Source organism: Microtus ochrogaster, chromosome 24 (assembly GCF_000317375.1).
Source record: "Microtus ochrogaster isolate Prairie Vole_2 chromosome 24, MicOch1.0, whole genome shotgun sequence".
NCBI lineage: Eukaryota > Metazoa > Chordata > Mammalia > Rodentia > Cricetidae > Microtus > Microtus ochrogaster.
Window position 1 is genome coordinate 10,362,246 of NC_022024.1, and position 22,407 is coordinate 10,384,652.

At 45.6% G+C, this 22,407-nt stretch overlaps 1 protein-coding gene across 1 annotated transcript in view; it reads left to right on the plus strand.

The window, feature by feature from the left end:
* The window catches only part of Kcnmb4 (potassium calcium-activated channel subfamily M regulatory beta subunit 4), a 56,016-nt gene that overhangs the window by 16,960 nt on the left and 16,649 nt on the right, over positions 1-22,407 (plus strand). The window contains exon 2 of the mRNA XM_005358041.2: positions 9,038-9,165. Coding sequence (XP_005358098.1) covers positions 9,038-9,165 — 128 coding nt within the window. The remainder of the gene's footprint in view (positions 1-9,037; positions 9,166-22,407) is intronic.

Genomic DNA, 22,407 nt, shown 5'->3' on the forward strand with positions numbered 1-22,407 from the left:
CCCAAGCAGTCCCGTGTTTGTATTTCACATTGTATACTCTCTGTTGCTCCCTCTTTTTTCCTCTCCTTAAGACCTCTACTTCCCCTCTCACTCAACACACACACACACACACACCCCTGTAGAATTCACATATAAGAAAAAAACATTTGGTATTCATCTTTCTCAGTCTGATGTATTTCACTTAACATAATGATCTCCAATTCTAGCCATTTTTCCTGCATCCCGATGAATACAGTTCTACTATTTATATTGCTGCAATCATCCATCTTTTGGTGGACATCTGAGCTTGCTTGCTGGCATGTATACCATGAACAGTGCAGCGTTAATAAACAAGTACCAGATCACTACTTGCGTATATACTCAGGAGTTGTATAGCTGCATCGTATAGTGGTTATATTTGGAGTGGTCGTAACATTTTTCATTGACTTGTTATTACTAAATATGGATATGCATGCCACAGCGACTGTGAGGAGGCCAGAGGACAAGTTTGTGACAGTCAGAGTCAGGTCACTAGACTTGCCTCGTAAGTGTCTTTACCCACGGAGCCGTCCGTCACACCAACCCCACTTCTAGTATTTTGAGCCGCCTCCACACTGACATACACAGTGGCTGCAGCACCTCACGTTCCAGCCAGCACTGGGTAAGTGCTGTTGGAACTCTCTTTAATTTCCCCCACGTCCTGCCAGCTTTTTTTTTTTTCTTGACAATAGCTCTTCTGAGGGGAGCAAGATGGAATCTCAACGCGGTCTTAGCTTGTATCTCTCCGATGGCTTAAGGATACTGAACATTTTTTCAAATATTTATTGCCCACTTATTGTCCTTCTTTGAGATCTGCCCTTTAAGTTCACCAGCCCAGTTTTTGACTTGGGAATTTGGTCTTTGGTGTTCAAGATTTGCAGCTCTTTATATTTTAGATAGTAATGCCTTGGTGGATGCATAGTTGGAAAATATCCCCCTCCTCATTCTGTAGGCAGTCACATCACTTTGGTAATTGCTTCCTTTGCTGTGAAGATACATTTAGTGTCATGTAATCCCCTCTGACACTTGTTTGGATTATTTCCCATGCTCTTTGTGTGTGTGTGTGGGGGGGGGGACTCTATATAAAGTCTTGCTCTCTGCCTAGATTTGAAATATTTTATCTGTGTTTTCTTCTAGCATTTTCAGGGGTTCAGATCGTACATTTGTGTTTTTGATTCTTCCCTTCCTCCCTCCCTCCTCCTCCCTCCCTCTTTCCCTCCTTCCCGTCCTCCCTCCTTCCTTCCTTTCTCCTTTCCTCCCCTTTCTCCTCCCTCCCTCCCTCCCTCCCTCTTTCTCTCCTTTTTCCTCCCTTCCTACTCTCTCCCTCCCTCCCTCCTTCCCTCTCTTCCTCCCTCCCACCTTCTTTCCTTTGGTGCAGGGTGAGAGACAAGGATCTAGGCTCACTCTTCTCCAGGTGCACAGCCAGCACTCTGCTGTTTTGCTGAAGGTACTCAGCGGGCGGAAGTTTTCTGGTGGAGGCTTTAGGTTCTCTGACCTATAGGATCACATCATCTGCAGATGGGGACACTTTGACTTCTTCCTTTCTTGTCTGCCTGTTTTTTTATTCATTATCTCATTGCTTTGCTTCAAGCACTGTGCTGAGTGGGAGTGATGGAGACACACTTCGTGTTGCAGGGCATCGAGCAGTCAAGTTGGACCTGAGCTGGAAGCATCTTCCCTGCTGGCTACTTTCCTAGTGATGGAAGGCACAGTGCAGGCCACTGGGTGAGAGAAGTCAGCAATGGACTTCGCCAGCAGTGGGCACTGCATAGTACAGAGCTGCCAGACAAGTTGCACCTGTTGGTGAAATAGTGGATGACTGTTTATGTGGGCAACCAATTGCTTTTTTAAAGTGTAGATTTAAAGCCCGATCCACAAGTGGGAATGATACTGTAAACCAGGTCAAAAGCCAGTATCCAGGAAGGTCATATGTCCTAGGAGGGAATTGGCTGCTGATGTCTTGTTCAATGTACCTGTTATTAAACCACCCCCTGAATATTTATATTTACAACCGGAGATTTAGTGCTATTTCCAGTCTCCTTGCCATGGGCAGAGAAGGTTCTCTTTGCCATGGGCAGAAATCAAGGCAGAGGCACACAACTGGAGAAAGTGTTGAGAATAAGTGACTGTCAAACTCTCGGTCTTAAAGGCGATGTCTATGTCAGTTGACCAGATGGTTCAGCTCCTCAGCAGCTCAGAGAACATTGTGGATGAGGAGACAGAAATAATATAAAAATTAGAAGATGGGGAGGGGTGCCCTGAAATGCTGTCTTCTGTACTTGACGAGGACATTACACTCAGGAACTCACAGTGGCTATGGTTATCTGCATAAGACAGGCACAAGATCAAGCTCATCATTCTAACATGGGTGGGGGAGGGCTCATGGTGCTCCACCCCTAACAGAAGAGCTATGATGGCTCCTGGGGGAGGGGGGGAAACAATATTGTTTTCCTTTGGGAGTGTGGCTACTGGTGGGTTGTCCATGGTCTTGTGGGTGTCTACATATCCATGTGTATTCAGACAGCACTAATTGGACCCTGTTGTTATTTTAAGAAAAAGGAGGAAGAGGGGAAGGAGGAGGAGGTTATTGTTCCTGCAGAGGGCTAGAGTTTCGCTCCCAAACATATTGGGCAGGTCACAACCACCTGTAGTCCCAGCTCTGGCAGGTCTAGTGCCCTCTTCTGGCTTCCATGTGCATCTGCAGTCATGTGCATATGCCCATATACAGACACACACTCTTACACATAATTAAAATAAAAATTAAATAGAAAAAAAAAGAGGACCTGAGCTGGGAAGGGGAAGTATTGGGGGAGGCAGAAAAATTGGAAATAATCCAAGATACACTGTATTTAAGTATGAAATTTTTAGATAATCATTTTTTAAATTCTAAGTATATTAAAACAAGGTGTGTTTTTTTTTTTTTTACAAAGTAACAAAAATTACTGAAAGTATGGAGGACTGGGTGTGGAACAAAACAGAGAATACTTTATAAGGCATTTCATTATAATGAAAAGTATGCAAAAGTTTAAGTGTTTGAAGGGGAATATAAAAACATGTAACTTTAATTTGATGAAGTAAAAATGCTCATGAAACTATAATAAAAAAATGGGGGTGTAGCAAAGTAATAAGGCAATGAAAAAACCAAGCTGAAGTATTGGAGCAGCTTTTCTCTGGATCTTCACGCTCTAGAGACTGCTAGCCACACTCTCGGGTGCCGTCAGATGTTCTTGTGGACTCATGTGGTTCCTATGGTTTGCTGGTGTTGAGCCTACGTTGTCCTCTGTCTGCCATGTCTGAGTTCGCTGCAATCGTTTTCCTTCTCTGCATGCCAGGGGCCTCTCCTCGCCATGCTTAGCTTTGAGGCAAGTTCTCGGGGGCTCCCCAGACTGTCCCCCTGGAGTGGATAACGTCCTTGTTGGTGAATGCCTCCCAATTGTGTTGGCCATACGAGAAGCATGCACAACTCCGAGAGCTGTAACAGCCCCTGACCCAGCCCTGTACTTTGAAGATTCTCTCGGTGTTTATCATCGGTAGGAGGATGGAAGCAGCGGTGTGTTGAGTAGATGATGACGGAGCGTCATTGTTTCCAGGCTCTTAAGCAGACAGTAGATGGACGGCTCCAGAAGGTGATCTACCCCTGAGCTGTCGCACTCCAGGGTCTAGAGCGGAGCTGCTAGTCCCTGAGCACTTTACTGTAGGAGCCAAGCCAGCCTGATCTGTCCCCTCTCCCCACGGGTCCCCCTTCTCCACAGTTGCCTCTTAGTGCTGTCTTTCCCTGTGGAGCTATAGCAAAGCCAATTCAGGCTCCCTTCTTGTGATTGGTTACTAGTCTTAAAGCCCCAAAGTAGCTAAATTTTAAGCGACCAGGTTCTCTTTTAACATATTGGCAGGCCACTCGTTGCCATCCAAGTGACAGGGTGACAAAAGGGGATTCCCCTTCCCTGCTGACTCAGCTACTGGAGGAAACCCAAGGCTTGCACCTCCACCCCGTCACCATACACTGGGGAGCCCTGCGATGAGTTGTGTTCAGTTCATCTTGGCCTCTTTCCCTGGTGTCACGGTTTTTGTTTTTTTTTACACATTATAGATGTGCCATCATCACTGCCTTTGGGAATGTGTGCCTCCCTCTCTTCCCTTCTTTTCTACTTTCTAAAGAAAGGGATCTCGTCCCATTTCAGGTGTCAGGAATGAGGATCCGAATGTGGGCAGGTTCCTTGGGTGGTAATGGCGTTAGAAGGTGGGAAATGCTGCCTTTGCAAAATCAGAAACCAAATTGTTCGGGATCACAGGGAAGAAGTTTCTCTAAGGGAATCCTATTGTCTTCCGCCACCAAAGACATTGTATCTAACGGTTCACCTACAGACAATTATAACTGCCACTAGAAACTGATCCTGAGCCAAACGAGGTGGGAGGAAGACTTAGAATTGCCTTTCTCTGACCAGGGTCACAAACCTGTGCAGCAAACTGTCTCATCACCATTATTGTACTTGGGAGGAGTACAATAATTCCAGAGAGGGGACATTGGTTTTCTAAGATGCAGTGCATGAATGGGCATCTCCTTAGTCCCAAATTCAAAAGCTCCAAAGAGGGAAATCTGGGAAGCTAGACGGGCAGAAAAAGGAGGACGTGTGGGGGGATTCATACTCTATATGCCAGGGGTGATGACATACTCCTGCCGTTCCAGCATTTGGGAGGCAGGGGCAGGAGGACAGGAAGGTCAAGGATATCTTCAACCCATAGTAAGTTTGAGGCTACTCATTGCCACTTAGGGTGTCCCAATTCAGAGTGAGACCTGGTCTCAAAATCAAAATAAACAACAACCCCAAAACGGAACAAAAACAACAAAAATAACTGTACTTTTTACACAAAATGCCCCATTTACCACTGTGGCCTTGAACAACCTATTTTAGAGCTTTCAATCTAACATTCCTGTTCTTTTTCATTTGTAAAACACTGTTTATGTTGGGTGGGGTGGGAGTAGGCACAGGCGTGTGTATGCTATGGTCTGCTTGTGGTCAGAGGACAACCTACGGAGTTGGTTCTTTTGTCCCACCTTTATGTGGGCTTTGGGGAATCGAACTCAGGTCATCAGGCTTCACAGCAAGCCCCCTTTATCTGCTGAGCCATCTCACTACCCTTAAGTTTCCCTTCGGTATTCTGGAGATGAGATTCTAATGCTGACATTGCCAGTGGCGTTGTCCGCAAGGATGGGAATGCTAAGCAGTGAGTTTGTGCATTTATGGTTCCTCCCCAAAGAAATAGTCAGGTCAGAGCTGTGAAGTTTTAGAAAAACCATTCAGTTGGCATGATTGAGAGAGAAGGGATTTTGTATGACAGCTTTTCTAGAATCCTCTTTGAAAACACTGCTTTAAGACTGTTTTTAATGGACTTTAAAATTCTATCCATCTATAATGATCTTGAGCATAGAGCTGAAAAGGGCTCTAGAAGGATCCAAGATAATTCACAAGACATATAGAGGTAAATAACCTGGGCCGCCAAGATTTGAGAAAATGAAAAATAATGATTATTAAGAACCAGAGTTAGTCTTTTAAACATTTTCCTTCCGTTCATAATGATATTGACTTTACCAAATTGCTACAATGCTAAAGACTCACTATTTAACCAGTGGAAAGAATGGAGTCCATGGGGAAAGAATTTCATGGTTATTTTTCCTGATACAGAAATGTAGTTTGCTTTTAAATCCCGCCGAAAGCTCCCTACAGCCAGGCACTTCTTCTCTCGCGTCATGTGAAACCACAGCTTGCCTATTAGGGACCTTGATGAACGTTTTCCTCTGATGTTTCCAGAAACACGGGTGTGATTCCCCTGATCAAATCCCGGAGTTGCCATCTGGTAGAGAGATAAGTCTTTTAAACCTGTTTGGCTCCAAAAACAGTAAAGAATTCGAGCTGAGTTATGTTATGAATAGCTTCAGTATGTTCTGACTGCATTTGGTTATCCCCTGACATGTTTGGTGTGGCCCTGTGCCAATGACGCCCAATCCTGGAAGGGTCCTGATGACTTCTGAGATGTTTGCACCTCACAGATCTGCCTCTAGGTCTGGAACTTTCTCCTTCCTTGAAAGAGCACAATAAACTGGCACCTCGTCTCACTTTGACCATGGGTAGAAAGAAGATGTGTTAATGGAAGGAGAGGAAATACTCAACACACTGTGTGGAGTAATCAAGTGGGCAGCTCATGGTCTTGCTAATGTAAAGAAAGTACCAGTCCAGAGCTGGACCCACCCATCGCTCTGGTCCTCTTTGGTCCTCTTTGTCCGCAGCAACAGTGGCTCAGCCAAGTCTCCCTGACATCTCCCCAGAGGCAGGATCACTTCTGGGGGAAAATGTTTTGACAGTATTTGTAGTCTGCTTCTGGCTGGGTTGTTTCTTGATGTGCCTCCAAGAGGAGAGGCAGAAGCAGAGCTAAAAATTATTTTGGAGGTTGTACAGACTAGAGAAAAGAAAAAAACAACAACCAAAAAACAGGAGCCCAGAGAAAGGTAATTTACCCAAGACCAAACACCAAACAAATCATAAGACGGAAGCCACATACTGTTCCTGTGGCTTTGAAGCTCAACTGAAGCTTTAGAAAAACTCATAATCCAGACTCTGCCACAAAACTGTGTTATTCCCTTGGAAAGAGAGGGAAGCTGTGTGTCCATGGGGTTCGTATTCAGCTATTCGGTGGTTAAAAACCTATTTATGTAACACGAGTTTGTTATGTAGGATGGGGAATAATGAAATTTACTACAAATTAAAATACATGTGCATTTATAGTTTAAAATGTCTAACATGGGAAAGCAGTGTCCTGAGGAAAGTTTACTCAAGATAAACTTCATTATCTTGAGTGAAACGTGTCTTTGTATGTTCTAGACTTGTTTTAAAATCATCACCAGGACCAGGGTGAACATACAGGAGAGAGAGAGAGAGAGAGAGAGAGAGAGAGAGAGAGAGAGAGAGAGGAGAGAGCTCTTGCTCTCAACTCAGCAGCCAGAGATAGAGCCCTGACACTGGCAGACAAGTGTGCTGCTGTGTGATTTTAGCTGTGAGTCCATTGGTTTGATTCCTGGGTCAACACATTTGGTTTGGAACAAGAACAAGAAGATTCCTACAGATGGGTAACACTAGAGCTGACTCTCAAAAAGAGGCGACTAAGGACAGAGAGCACTAGCAGGAGGTAACAGTCCGTGCCGCATAGATACTGTGACAGCTGTGGCGGATCTGAGGACCAAGTGCTTCGACTTGGCTGTCTCCCAGGATTCCGCAAGGATGGGCAGGCAGGAGGAGAGTGAAGAGCTGCACACATCATCAACACAGTTTTGAATTTTAACAGAGAGCGATGGGGAGAAAGTCTTTTTCTTGTGAATTTAACATGCTGCAGATGAAACAGTTGAGCCAGGTTTGGTGGCACATACTTGTCATCCTAGCCCTCGAGTGAGTTCTCTGCCAGTCAGAGCTACATAGCAAGATCCTGTCTCGCAAAGACAAAGGGTGGGGGAGTCGGGGATGAAAAATTCGGTCAGTAAAGTATGAGGACAGAAGTTTGGGTCTCCAGAGCCTATGTTAAAATCTGGACCTGGTGGTAGGTACACTGTTATAATCCCAGTGGTAGTGAGATCGGAGGTAGAGAGAGCTGGATCTGGGCTTTCTGGCCAGCTGCCCTAGGCTGTTTGGCCAAATGGCAAACCAGAGAGAAACTCAACTCAAATACAAAGTGGATGGTACCCAATGACGGACACTTTCACACACATGTACATGCATGCAGCTGCACACACAAGCACAATATGAACAGAACCCATAACAATAAACGAATAAGAGAATGAATGAATAGGTCAGTGTGAACCAAATTAGACTGCAAAGTTGAGTTCTTGTCTTCAGTTCCTTATTATAAGATACCTTGGTTAACACCTCAGAAGAGAGTAATGATTTGGCTGAGTCCAGTCGCAGGGCTGAGAGGAATCTTAATGTTCTCATCTGTACAATGGAGATCATTAGAGACGTATAAGAAGCACGCAGGTTGAGGCCCATTGGATCTTTGCCTGTTATTAACACTGGGTAGAAGCCACCATCTTCACCATCAAAAGCGACTGAAGTGGTAGAAGTGGTTTAGGATGCTAAGGGCTCGCTTTAACATCCGCAGCTAAGAGCGGCTCCTCAGAGTTGCTGAATCTATACCGCTTCCTCGAGTCTCTTCACGGGAACGGCTAGGAAAGCCATCGGTTAGCAAAGGACATTGATTGCACACTTGAGAGGAATCTCTGCTGGTTCCATCGTCCAGCATGTGGACGATGTGGGAAATGAAAACTTCAGTGGGAAAAGTGGCACCCCGAGAGTGGCTGTGAGCTATTGGTTAGTTAAAGTAGAGGAAGAAAATGCAAAGACTCACAGGTAGGGATTGGGAATACTAATTATTACCCCTCCCCTCGCCTCCTTGTGTTGGCAGATCTTTGCAAAGGCAGAGAAGGTATATTTCACTTCTAATTTTCTATACCATTGTACCTCATTTTTTTAGTGACTGAAGGTAATTTTGCTACTGAATATTTTTTGGCCCTTGTGCCAAATTAGAAATTTGAAAATCCGTGTCAATTTGGTTGTATTTAAAGATTGTGTCAAAATTAGATTTGTTACCTCCAACATTCCCATTTCTGCAGAAAAAATAATGATTGCGGGTCCCTGGGACCGTCCTAGCCAAGGGCCTTCAGCCACTTTCAGATGGCTTTGTGATCGTTTGGGCATGAGCATGGTGTCTTCTATAGTGTCCAGAACCTTTTCCTGTCTTGAGATCAAAATGGTGGCTCCAGAGTGACGGGGGAAACCACGATGCATGGTAGTGACACCTTCACAGCCACTGGGACGGGTATTGGATGCTGACCCAGGCAATGGCGACCCCTGAACCTGCACCTTCTCATCAGTCCCAAGCCACAGACTATAATAAAACGAAGTATTTGAGAACCAGAAGGATCCCATAGACCCTTCTGTATACTAATAGGTTGGCTTTCTGTGTTCTGTCCTGTTAGTGCTCCTATATCCCGCCCTGTACGAGAGAAAACCAGAAGAATTTGGAAAGTGTCATGAACTGGCAACAGTACTGGAAAGATGAGATCGGCTCCCAGCCATTTACCTGCTATTTTAACCAACAGCAAAGGTATGTCGATATTTGTATGTGAGTATTAACGTTGGTTGCTTGTGTGACGTGGGTGAATCGTAGGTTTGTGCCCACTTGGAGAAAGTGTAGCTTGGAGATAATCTCGAGTGTTGTGTAGCCTGTAATCTCCATTCTTTCTAGTGTTAGAACCACTTGCTGCTCTGCTGGATGGGAGGCATATGAAGAACATACAGAACAAAATGAGGCAGCGGGGCGGGGGGAGCAGGGAGGAAGGAGGAAAACCTGTACCCTGGATACACAGTGTGGATACACTACTAAGTGGTAGTGACGTTGCTAGGGAACACCATGCGCTGCCAGTGTGCTGTAAGACTCACAGGCTATTGCACGCAACCTAAGCATTATGCAGCATTGGAACTACATCCATTCTTAACCCTTCTTTCGGTTCCGATGAAGTAGCAAAAGGTGTTCACACCATTCAAACTCTACCTGCCTGGGAAGCTCTCACTGTACCATATGTGCTGTTATCAAGATGACCCCTCCAATCAGAACATTTGGCTGCCCACCTAGAGTGGTCCCACTAAGTTAATTTCCACCGTCTATTGTTGGATGTCTCACAGTTATGGCAATCCTCCTCTTCCTCTCGTAATCTCTCTCTTGGTGAATGGCACTGTCATTCATTTGTTCACCTGGTCCAGAACCATCCAAGTGGTTCTTGGTTTCCTCCTTTACTCTTAACCCTGTCTTCAGCATCCTGTGGATTCCCTGTGTGGTGATGGATTTTTTTTTCTCACCTCTATTGCTGTGGTCATCTGGTATGTCCCGTCACCTCTACATTGCACCACCCCAAGCCATTCTCCGTGCTGCTGCAGGCCAGCTCTGGAGCGCAGGAGTCTGATCAAGTCACAGATAGTTCTCAGAGTAGTCTTGCACGTCTTGGCATCGTCTCTATGTCAGGCACCTGTTGCGGCACAGCGGTGCACCTTCAGTCTCGTGCTCACAGCAGCCGTGGGTTGGCAGGGCTCGTGTGCGGCTAGGTGCAGGCTACGATAGGTGTGTGGTTCACGGTGGATATTAGTTACTGATAAAGATCATCAGTAATCCTGTACCCCAGTGTCCAGAAAGCTGCAGTATCTTCCTTTGCATTGCATCATGGCAGCTGCATTCAATGGGGGGGAAGGTCTCAGCTCTAGAAGTAGAAAATACCACTTCTGACATTTTCTATTGGTCAGAACAAGTAGCCAAGCCAGCACGGTTCATGGTGTATCGACAGAGTTCTCCCCCATCCCCCACCCCCCAGAAAGCGCTGCAGATGATTTGTGGTCATGTTTGCGGATATGCTGTAGTTTTCACAGCATGTTGCAGAGACTAGTGTCTGCCTGCAGAGTGTATCTTTCTGGGAATTAGCCAACGTCACATGATCAGTTCCTTTTTCTAGACTTAAACAAATCATATCAGAGCATACCGTTGAATTACAGTAGGGCAGTATCTCCTAAGTGACGTGAGGAAACATGTTTTCTGAGCACATTCCGGAAGGAAGACGTTACAGAACAAACAGAAGTGCCGGCCACCATGTTTGTGTCCCATGTCCCATAGATAACCATGTACAACTTTGTCCCAGAGATTTGGAACCCTTGCTTCAACTAACATGCTAAGGAGCTTTTAAAAAGGCATCACTGGACCACCCACCTCCATCCAGGGGCAGGGAACCCTGATCGCTCTTTGGGCTGACGAGGGAGGGGGATTTGATTGGGGGAGGGGGAGGGAAATGGGAAGCGGTGGCAGGGAAAAGACAGAAATCTTTAATAAATAAATAAATTAAAAAAGTGCATCACTGGGGTAAAGTTCTGGTGTCTGTCTCTGGCCAGGCTATGTGGCTCCTCCTTTACTCTGCCCTTCTTTTTCCCAGCATTCACTTTAGTTTTCCCTGTCTAGCTGTATACTTTTGCCTTATCAGCCCAAGCCAGTTTTCTTTATTAATTAACCAATCATATTCACAGCATACAAAGGAGAATCCCACATCTGGTTGTGGTGGCAGTTGTTGTAGTAGTAGGTGGTGGTAGTGGCGATGGTTATGGTAGTGGTTGTTTGTAGCAAGTAGTTGTGATGGTGGTAGTGGTGGTGGTGGTGGTAGTGGTGGCGGTGGCGGCAGTGGCAGCAGTGGTGATGTAGAAAAAAGGGATGCTGTATGCAAAAGACATTTTAGAGTGGGACCAGCCGACCTTCATGGCAATGTACATCATGAGGGAATGGAAAGTGTCAAATTTGACTGCATGAGAGATAAGTATAGTCCAGCCATGATGGTGCTTCTGAGCTAGAGGCGCTCACTCCTAAGACATCCCTAGAGGGCTCCAAAAAAGTTAGGAGCTTAAACTAAAAGTCTAGGAACAAGACGTGGGGAGCAGTGTTAGACAGAACTGGAACTCCTGGGCACGCTAGCTGTCGCTGAGGTCTAGAGAAAGACTTGTGCTGGGAACAAAACCAGAAGAGAAACGTCGAGGGACTACATTTCAGTCCTCGGCAAGGAGAGGGAGGCAGAGCGGCCAGAGGTTGAGGGCAAAGTCAAAAGAACAGCACTTTGACAGGAAACACTGTCCTGAAAGGCCTCTCAGAAGAGAAGGAGGCCGTCCAGAACACTTCTCAGAAGGCTTTGGCGGCATCAGGCCCTGCCTCCGAGGACAGAGATGGGAATCATTTTATATTAGGCCAGGCTGACACCATGAGAGCAATTAGGGCAGGCACCCAACTGTAAAGCTCTCTGTGTCGGAGAAGTCTCAGGCTGATGAAGTAGATACAGTTAAGAGAAAATATTTGCTAATCGCATATCTGGTAAGGGGTCATCTGCAAAATGTGGGAAGAGTTCCACAACTTGAGAGCAGTAACAACAGGAGAATGATTTAAAAATGGGCTAAGGACTTGAAACATCTCCCCAATAGACGCAGAAAGGCCGTAGGTCTGTGAACCTCTATTTATGTTGTTTATCTTCCGAGAAATAAAATTCTAAACCACGCTAAGCTATCACTTTACCCTTCCAGGGTAGCTATTGTCATTTAAGGACTAAGATTTCAAGAGACACCTGTTGGTGACAGTGTAGGCAACAGGAGGCTCAGCACTATCAGTAAGCATACACACTGTTGCTGCCATGGAGGAAGGCAGTGTGGCAATCCCTCCAAAACATTAAAAGCGCCATACACCAAGGAATTCCACCTCTGAATATTAATCTCAGAACTAATATTTGAAGTAAGGGCATCAAAGGGTTCACAGTACTTCTGTGTTTGTTGCTGTGACATTCACAGTAGCCAAGATATAGAAACACTCCGAATGTCCGTGGACAGATGAATGGATAAAGAAAACACGGTATGTGGCAAGTACTCGGGAACATGCCAGAAATGTCAGCTCCTTGGGGACCTAAAACAGGAGGATAGGTGGAGCCCAAGAATCTAAGACCAGCCTGTGCTACACAGTAAGACTGTTCATGCCATGTCATCTTAAAACAACAACAACAAAAAAATACAAAACCAAACACTAAAGAAAGCATGGTATATACATGCAGTGGACTGCCTTTAAAAAGGATGGGATAGCGAAGATGGCTTAGCGGGTAAATGTGAGTGCTACCCAGCCTGATGACTTGAGTTCAATATCTGGAAATTCCATGGTAGAGAACAGAGTTGCCCTTTGACCTCCACTCACATGCCATGATGAGCGTACCTACACACATGCATGTGTGTACACTCAGAATAAACAGATAAATGCTAAAATTTTGAAAGGAGGACATCCTGTAATGTGGTACATGGATGAACTTTGGGGATACTGAGCTCTTTGAAATGCGCCAGGCACAGAAAAGCAGATACTCTGATATTAGGTTCCTGAAACAGTCAAATTCACAGAGGACAGAGTGAAATGGCGGTAGTTACTAGTGGCTGGGGAGGTAAAAATGGGGGTTATGAATCCACAGGTGAATGTTTCCCTCATGAAAGATGAGACCCCTCGAGAGCTGTGTACGACATTGTACCTCTAGTCAAACTCCAGGGTAGTTTATGCTTTAGAGTTTGTCAAGCCCCAGTAGGGCCAATATACCTGTGATTGCACAGAGACTGTGATGGTGTGCGTGAGACCTGCGCAAGTCCAAGCCAGACAAAATCCCAGCACTGAGAAGGGGAATTGGATGCCTAGTCCCACTCCTAACTAAGAAGATACCTCCTGGGAAAAAACAAATCAGTTTTCTTCAATGGAGTCACACTGGCTATATAAGCCACACTCCAGGGGAGGGTCCATGCTCAGAAGTAGTTGGCCAACACAGAGCTGACTTCAGACTTCATCTGTTTATGTTGTTTTTTGGGGGAAGTTTTTGCTTGTTTTGATTTGGGAGTTGCTTTTTTTGGGGGGGAGAGAGAGTGAGAACATGAGCTTGGGTGGGTAGGGAAGTGGACAGACTATAGAAGTTGGGGGAGGAGAAAGAATATGATATAAATATATCATATGAAAAAAATTTAAAGCCAGTAAATGTTTGTTGAACTATTGGATCCCATGTTAAAATTCTTACCACAATGAACGAAAAGTCCGGGAAAGAACTGAATACCTGGAAGGGCAGCAAGAACGCATGGAGAGAAATGAGCCGACTATAGAGTTAAACTGGCCAGAGAAAGAAAAGAAATTAAATGTGTAAAGTAAAGACAGTTGAAACTGGAACACTGCCCGAGGAAAAGAGCCAGGAAGAAAGGAAGAATTTAATAAGCAGGGAGCTCTTCTCTTGCGGAGTGGGAGCCAGGACAGGACCAGGCCCCAGGGGTCAGCACACTTTTGTACTGCAGGACCGTTCAGGGTTTCTCCTGAAGCCCTTGCCCTGGACTGGGCACTGATTTCAGAACACAGGTGGAGACAAACCGCCCTCTCCTGCTTGCTGCCCCAACTAGCTGATGATGATTCTGATAATGCTTCCCCCATCCCCCACTCTGTTCTGTTTTAAGGGGTTTCTCATGAAGGCTTGAGTCCTGAATCTCCCCAGCACCAGTTCAGAAGGACTGTCCCTCCACCGTAGTGACAGCTGTCAGATAGGAACAAGCCCTGTAGCATATCCTCAACGGAAAACACTGCTCTCGAGTGTACTTCTGGTACCAAGCGTGCAGGGTTTGCCGCCTAAGCCGTGTTTTAGTTCACTTCCAGGACCATAATGTCCTGCAGTTCAGTCCAAGTTGACGACTGCATTCCTGGACTTAACATCAAGCCCCACAAGTTAGAGTGCGCTCTCCAGCTCCCCACGCTCCCTCGATACTGACACCAACCTGCTGTCCCAAGACTCCACTGTACATTTGACCGATGTGCACAAAGTCGGCGTCCCCATGGCCCTCCTCCATGAGCTCAGTTACATGCTGGAAGACACGCCTCACAGAACTCAGGGAACACTCACTCACTATGCCAGGTGATCACAAGAGACATGGCTCAGAAACTGCCAAATGGGATGTAGACAGGACAATTACACAGCCTATCCTACATGCCACCCTTCGGGCACATAGTTGTGCTCACTAGAACCCCCATTTTGTAGGCATAACTAGTGGCTAAGTCAGCTTGCAGCTCCCGTCTCTTCCTAGAGGTCAGGGGGCAGTGCTAAACTTTCGAGCTCCTGAATTTTTTTTTAGCTCTTTGATCACAAGCTGGTTCCTCTGTAAGCAATGCCCCCACCTCTCAGGGCCACCTCATTAATGTCAGCATGAACTCCAGGGGGGCAGAAAGGGGCTTCTTGTGAACAAGAGGTAGCCCCTATCACCTGTACAATAGGAGCTCTGCCCGGAATCCAGGGCCAAGACCAAAGAAGTATTTCTGAGGAGATCTTGTGTTAGTCTTAATACAGCCCATCACACCTCCATCAGCAGGATACCTCTACCCTTCCTGTCACCAAACCTGTCTGCAAACTGTCAAGTGCAGAGACAAGGGAGGGTGTTCACCACAGCTTGGTGACAAGATGCAATTCTCCAGTGACTCTGGGAATGCAGGGGTTTCAGGCTGGCTCGTCCGTCTGACATACGTGAGAGGAAACAGGAGCGCCGTTGAGGCGTGAGATGGCAGCTCCCCGTTTCTTACTACTGCCACACATGAAGTTAAAATAGACACATGGCATCCACTCCCAGATGCTCTTGAGAAGGTGAACTTTATATTTAAAGCAACCTTTAGATTTCACACCATCGCAGGAAATTACGAGGCGTTGTTACCAGAAACTTCCATTTTCAAGAAACGGGTGTGATTTTTTAAAAAAATCTAAGGAAGAGATTAGTGGAGTCTTACTGAGGTGAACTATGTTCAGGAGGAGAATCTGCAGGATTGGACAGCCACCAGCAATGGAAGGTCAGTCCTCGTGCCCTTTGGGCAACTTTATCTAAGGATTACATCTATTCTCGGTCTCTTACTGCTTCCGAGCGGTTTGCCTCCCTCACCCCTGGTACCCACAGTCTTTCTAATGTGGCCATTTTGTATCTACAGTTTTTGTTCAGGCAGGATTACTATACATTTTCCTTTTTGTTCCTTGGGCTTATTTTTTTGCAGTAAAACCCACTTAGCCCCCCTTCCCAAGCATGCTCTAGCAGTAGAATGGGGTTCTCCTGCCCAAACGCTCCTTCAAACAGGTGCAGAGAGGTCCTCATGATTGTCTTAGCTGGTTAGCACCTGAACAGGCGGGCATTTCCTTGGGGAGGGTTTATTCGTTCCCTCTGTGCATCTGAACGGATGGGCATTCACAGCTCCCATCATAGTCCTGTGTTCACAAACCCTCAGCGAATGAATGAATCCGGCCCCAGCCCTTGTATCAGTCCTTGAATTCCACTTCCGCTGCTGCTTCGGTTCAGATGTCTACGTGGATGCAATAACCCAAGCTGGTTTTCTTAGCTTTGTTCTTTCTTTCTGCTGCCTCCCCTTGGTGGGGTTGTGTCTCGATTTTAAGACTATTTGATATAGGTGATGATGATATTGATATCATCATCATCATCTTTGATTAATTTTTTTCTACTTCCAATTCAGCTCCAAATTCTGTTACTGAGCTATGTGTCAACACGAAATCAAAAAATCATATATAGGCAGACAGACAGACAGACAGACAGACAGACAGATGAAACAACAAAACAGACATGGTCTCTATATATTGTATAATTGCAAAGTCAGGTAATGCAATGAAGAGGACTTACAGGCACTGTTTTGAGATATTATGGCATGATGGGGCCTTGCAGACCTGAATGAATCACGCTGGGAGAAGCAGAGGTGGTTCAGGAACTCCTAACTAGGTAGGTAAAAGTAAGACAGAGGAAGGCTACTTTGCAGTGGGGCACCATGGAGTACATGGCTTCTGAGGCAAGGACGCTTTGTGGGGCTCGGTAACTGTCAAGCCAGCGAGGCTGGAGAACAGCGTGTGAGAGAGTGTGTGTTGTTGACCATGGAGAGAAGTGGGAAGTGTTTCAATTTTCCCGCTGCCTGCTCTGGTCCACTCATTACTCTGTTTCCCATAATGCCTTTGCCCCTTTCACCCCATTCATATGGGCCCACCTTTGTTATTTACTAGATATTGGCATAGCACCATGGCTCTAGGGTGGACCCAGCCATTTCCTCATCCTGTGACTCTGGGGGTGACTTTATCTGTGCTTCGGTTTCCCTTGTGTCTACACCTTGGCTCGTGTCGCTAATCACTTCCGTTCCATATTCGCACATCTCCACAGTTGCTTTCCTCATACTTCCCGGAGTTAAATGAGTCTTCACTTTCACCCCTTACAGATTGAGAGTTGCTTAAAGGCAGCAGCCACGTGACCCCCGCGTATCTGAATTTATACTTCTCTACCTTGGATTCACTGTATAACACGAGTGAATGGCTCACCTTCTCCTGCTTAGTTTCCTAACCTGTGAAATGAGAGTGACATCATCTACCTTGAGGAGTCTTGCTTTTATTTGGGTTATGATAAAGAGTGCATATTCACAGCAGTGCATCCTGAGTAATAATATATGTTTGTCTCCTTCCATTTGATCCATTTGTAGCACATAAGGAGCAGTAACAAGTAGCCTGGCTCTTGTCTCATTGGAGGCTTGGGCATTGATTGATTAAATAAATGGGGTTTTATTAATGGATAAAGCAATATAACACACACACACAAGAGAAAGAGTCTATTGCTCAGAAAAAAAAGGAAACATGCTATACTTATGCCACTGAATGGATATATTCTAATTCTGTAGTGTGTATTTTTACCCTTAGCATTTTAAAGACAGATGAACATAACAGCCTGAGTTCAAATGAGTAGAGAGCTCTGTAGAACACAGTTTGAAAGCCATTAAAATAGAGAATTAAAGGCAATTGGTCAGAAAAGTACTGCTCACTTACATGGAGCTTGGCTTTCTCACCTATAAACTTTGATAGATTGACGACTTTCCGGTCTCCACCACTCCTTTGCGTTCCCAAGCTGTGTGGCTTTAATGACTCTGAGTCTTGTACATTCAGAAGAGCTGAAGATGCTTTCTAAAATCCTAATGGTGCAAGAGAGAGAAAGTTAGGAAAGAGCCAAATGGTCCACGGTCAGTGGAGGAGCAAATAGTGCCACCACCTCACAGTAATTTGGTATTGTAAGGATGACGCCATATGTAGATATGTGCTTCTGAATACATTTATAACCAACACAGTGAAAAGTGCTTGGTCCTTTGTGATTGTTTTTTTAACCAGGTCTTTGCATTCCAGAAACAGATTTTTGATGGAGGAGGGTCATCTGTCTATGTGTTACTTTCATTGGTTAATAAAGAAACCTCTTGGCCTGATAGGGCAGAACTTGTATAGGCAGAGTAGACAGAACAGAATGCTGGGAGAAAGAAAGCTGAGTCAAGCAGATGCTATAGCTCTCCTCTCCAAGATGGGCGCAGGTTAAGATCCTTCCTGGTAAGCCATCACCTCGTGGTGCTACACAGATTATTAGAAATGGGTTAATCAAGATGTGAGAATTAGCCAATAAGAAGCTGGAGATAATGGGCCGGGCAGTATTTAAATGAATACAATTTGTGTGTTGTTATTTCGGGGCATAAGCTGGCCAGGCGGCCAGGAGCCAGGCAGGAACACATTATACAAGATTTGTTCTAATAAATATCTTTATTTTAATGTATTTATAGATGGAATTTAAGTACATCATTGGCTATTCTTTCCTTCTTTTTTCTTTCCATGTTTTCTAGGACAAATTTCTAAAGAAAAAGATTTCTCACTTGTGGACTTCTTAGGATTAATTTGCATACAAAAGTGGGAACCTGGTTTTTAATTTACTTAGTTAGTTATTTTCATTGGCAAGAGGGTGGTGGTGGTTCATGCCATGGCCCACATCTGTGGCCCACATCTAAAGGTCAGAGGATACTCTCAGGGAAGTGTTCTCCTTCCTCCTGTGGGTTCAAGGCTGCCCTCTTTCTGCTGCTGCACTGTGTACCCCCCTGTCTCAACCCCAGAGTCCTGGCGTTACAGATCCAGCTTTCTTAGGTAGGTTCTGGGAATCGAATTCAGTGCCTCAGGCTTGTGCAGCTGGCACCTCTACCTGCTGTGCCATCTCTCTGGCTCAGATCTGAATTTTAAATAAACCATTGAATTGGTGTTTTATGTTAAAATTTTCATCACTAATTTTATTTTCTAGTTTCTGTGAGAGGTACTTCTTAATCTTTGATTAAAGAAGGGTCTGACTCCATAGTTCCTTTATTTTTGAATTTAATTATTTTTATCTCGTGTACATTGGTGTTTTGCCTGCTTGTACATCTGTATGACAGTGTCAGGTCTCCTGGAAACTAGAGCTACAGACAGCTGGGAGCTGCCATGTGAGTGCTGGGAATTGAACCTGGGTCCTTGGAAGAACAGCTGGTGCTCTCAAACACTGAGCTATCTCTCCAGCCCCCCACCATAGTTCTTTTTTCATAAGCATATTGGCTTTCTCTTTATACTTTGAGTTCAGTGACATAGCATGAGTCTTCAAGACAGTGAATTTGAAATCTTAGTCTTTCCCATGTACATTCGTGTCTAGTTCCATATTGAGACATTACATCAGAACTGAAGGCTCTGTTTAGTCTCCAAATCTGTACTTTTATAAAAGTGGTATTTGCTGTCTCCAGCAAGCTGTAGGATATGTATGGAATTCATTCCAGCGTTCCTTTTCCGCCTGACATCTAAACACCATGCATTATTTAAAATGTGCAATTGAGGTTCTCTTTTCTGATGGCTAATCAGAATGTCTTCGCGCCGGGCGAGTTCATCCTCTAACGGCTTTTATCGTCATGGCAATGAAATCACAAATGGGATGTTATCAAATCACTTTTCATTTAAGGTGCTTTATGCAGCCTTCAAAGAGAGCCCTGGGGGAACTGGGGAGGAAAACTACAAGAGGCACAGGACAAGTAGGTCACAGAGTGCAGCATCACCGGCTGGTGGAATGCAGGGCAGGGCTGTGCGTCAGGAGACTTCAGTTCTATGCATAGCTCCTGTTCTTGACTCAGTGAATGACCTTGGACCACTTATGGCAGCAGCAGCGCTCTTGCCTCGGTTTCACATTAGATACAATGGGGCCAGAAGGCGCTTGTGGCACACGGAGAGTGTATGTGGAGCCCGCAGACTCACAGGCTGACATCTGTTAAGTCCTTTACCCCAATCCCTGGTTAAATAAAACGCGTGCTGAAACTAACTGGCTGTCAAAAAAGCGAGCGTCTTCAGGGTTTATTCTGGTTTATCGTTTGAGGGGATGCAGTCCATCACACCGGGGAAGGCATCGTCGGCTGGCCTGTCAATCATGAATCAGCTGCTGGGTAGCTGGTGGATTCTTCCGGAAGTGAGGGAGCGGAGAGCAGACAGGAAGTGGGGCCGGACTGTGAGACCTCAAGGCCCTCCCTTAGTGACCCTCTCTCTCAAGGGATGTTCCCAACCCCCAAAACTTCTGTAGCCTTCCAAATAGCACCACCAAAACGAACAGAAGGGTGGGTACCGTGGAGCGTGCCTTTATTTCCAGTGCTTGGGAGGCAGATGCAAAGACAGGGGGATCTCAGAGTTTGAGGCCATCCTGCTCTATGTAGTGATGTTCTGTCTGCCCCAAAAGGAAAACAGGCGTCGCCTGCTGGGCACCAGTTGCTCAAACGCTTTAGCCCGTGGGGGAGATTTCATATTCAAGGCAAGACAAATCCCAGATAAACAGATTTCTACCACATCGTTTTCTGTATTGGACCAGCTCTGATAGATGTGGGTATCTCCTCTTCTTTCCCCTCAGTCTGCCGATCCATCTTCAAACATTTTCAGTTAATAAGAACTTTTGTTTTGTTGTTTGTTTTTGTTTGTTTTTAATTAGTTCTTTGAGTTTCCGGATCTCCACTAAGCAAACAGAAGAGGCAGAAAGGGAGTGACTCATTGGTAACTGGGGAGGGGGCCCCCTGGTGAGTCGCGAACAGATGTTAGCACACAGCATTGACACTCCCTTGCCATCCTGAAGGCATGCGCTTAGACTGGCCAGCTTTATCACAGTCCTGGCTAGTGCTGTGTCTCACTCTGGAGGCAGACTGTGCTGTCTGAGTCTTGTGGCAGACATAACACCTTTCAGGTTCTAGGCCACGGAGCAGCAGGCTGGAGCCAACTTGTGCAGCTGCTGGGCCACCTCCCTTTGCTCCTCCTCCTGCTCCTCCCCCTGTTCCTCCTCCTCCTGCTGCTTCTCCTCTTGTTTCTCCCCTCCATCCTCCCTCTGCTCCCCTGGTCCTCCTTCTGCTGCTTCTCTTGTTCCTCCTCCTGCCCTCTCTGCCCCTCCTTTTCCTGCTTCTCTTCCTCTTCCTCCCTCCCTCCCTCCCTCCCTCCCTCCCTCTTTCCCTTCTCCTCTCCCCCCTTCTTTCTTTCTTGGTCTGTTCTCTGAAATATATCCATGCTCTGTAGACCTGGCTGGTTTTAAACTATAGCAATTCTACTGCTTCTGCCTCCTGAGTATTGGGATAGCAGGAATGCACCATGCCTGGCTGTGATGCCCTTCTTTCCGTGACCTGAGCTAGCCTGTTCATCACAAATCAGAAACTTTCCATCACCAGTGTTGAGTCTAGACACTAAAACGGAGTCCAGGACAGGGCACCTTCGCCATTAGCTCTGAGTAGGTGCACAACTGTCAGTGCACACACAGCTGGCAATAAGGCTTCTTCCATTCGTGTCTGCATTATACATGCCTCACACCCCACCTCCCATCTTCGCTCTTTTTCAGCGTTAGTGATGAAAGCAGGGACTTGACACGCTAGGCACAAGCCGCACTCTTGAGCTCATCCTAGCCCTATATGCTTCTCTGAAAGCAACTTTCTCCCAGTTCCTAAACTTGCAAGACTTGCATTCTGGGCCTAAGTACAAGAACTGTAATTTATTTTTCTGTAAATATATATTATTGATTGTAATGGATCGTTTAGTCTCTTGTGATTGTTTTGAATCTTGATTCTAATACCTGTTGAACTGGTTACTTCTTTTATTCCAACACGTGTGTGTGCGTGTGTGTATGTATGTGTGTGTGTGTGTACACATCTCTGTGTTGGTACACTTGTGTGCATGTCCATGTGTGCTCATTCACAAGGAGGCCAGAGGATGGTCTTGGGTGTTGTTCCTCAGGTACCATCCACCACTTGTTGTTGTTTTGTTTTTTTTTTTTTTTGAAGCATTTCTCACTGGCTAGGGAGCCCCAGGGATCTCTCTGTCTCCACCTCCCCAGCACTGAGATTACAAGTGTGTGCCACCATGCCTGTCTTTGTAAGTGTGGGTTCCAGGGATCAGACTCATGAGCTTGTGTTTGCACTTGTGAAGCGTTTTACTGACCGAACCCTTAGATACCATGGTAATTTTAAGTCAGGAGAACTTCTGTTAATAAAGATGCTAAAACCTACTGGAATTTAAGAGACCTATTTTGTACCATCCCAGCCAGCATGAGCCAACTTCTATCCATCCTGCTACCTCTGTGTCAAAAGTTGCTCAAGTGCTTCATAGATGTTAATTCCCGATTCTGTGTAGTTGTGCAGGGTGTTCTGTCCATTGTCCTCATTCTGCAATGGCAGAGCTGAAGTCTCCAGAGGTTGAGCAGCCTATCTGAACCACGTGCTTGGGTAAGGGTAGCCAGGATCGGTGAATAATAAGTGTACATATCTAGAGGACGGTGAGGTGATTCAACCCATTTATCCAGTGGATGCCAATCAAATCAAGCAATACTAATCTCACTTCCTTGGACATTTATTGTTTCCTTATAAAGCCTGGGAACTTCTCCCATCAAGTTCTTCATAAAATAGATAGTAGGCTATTGTATG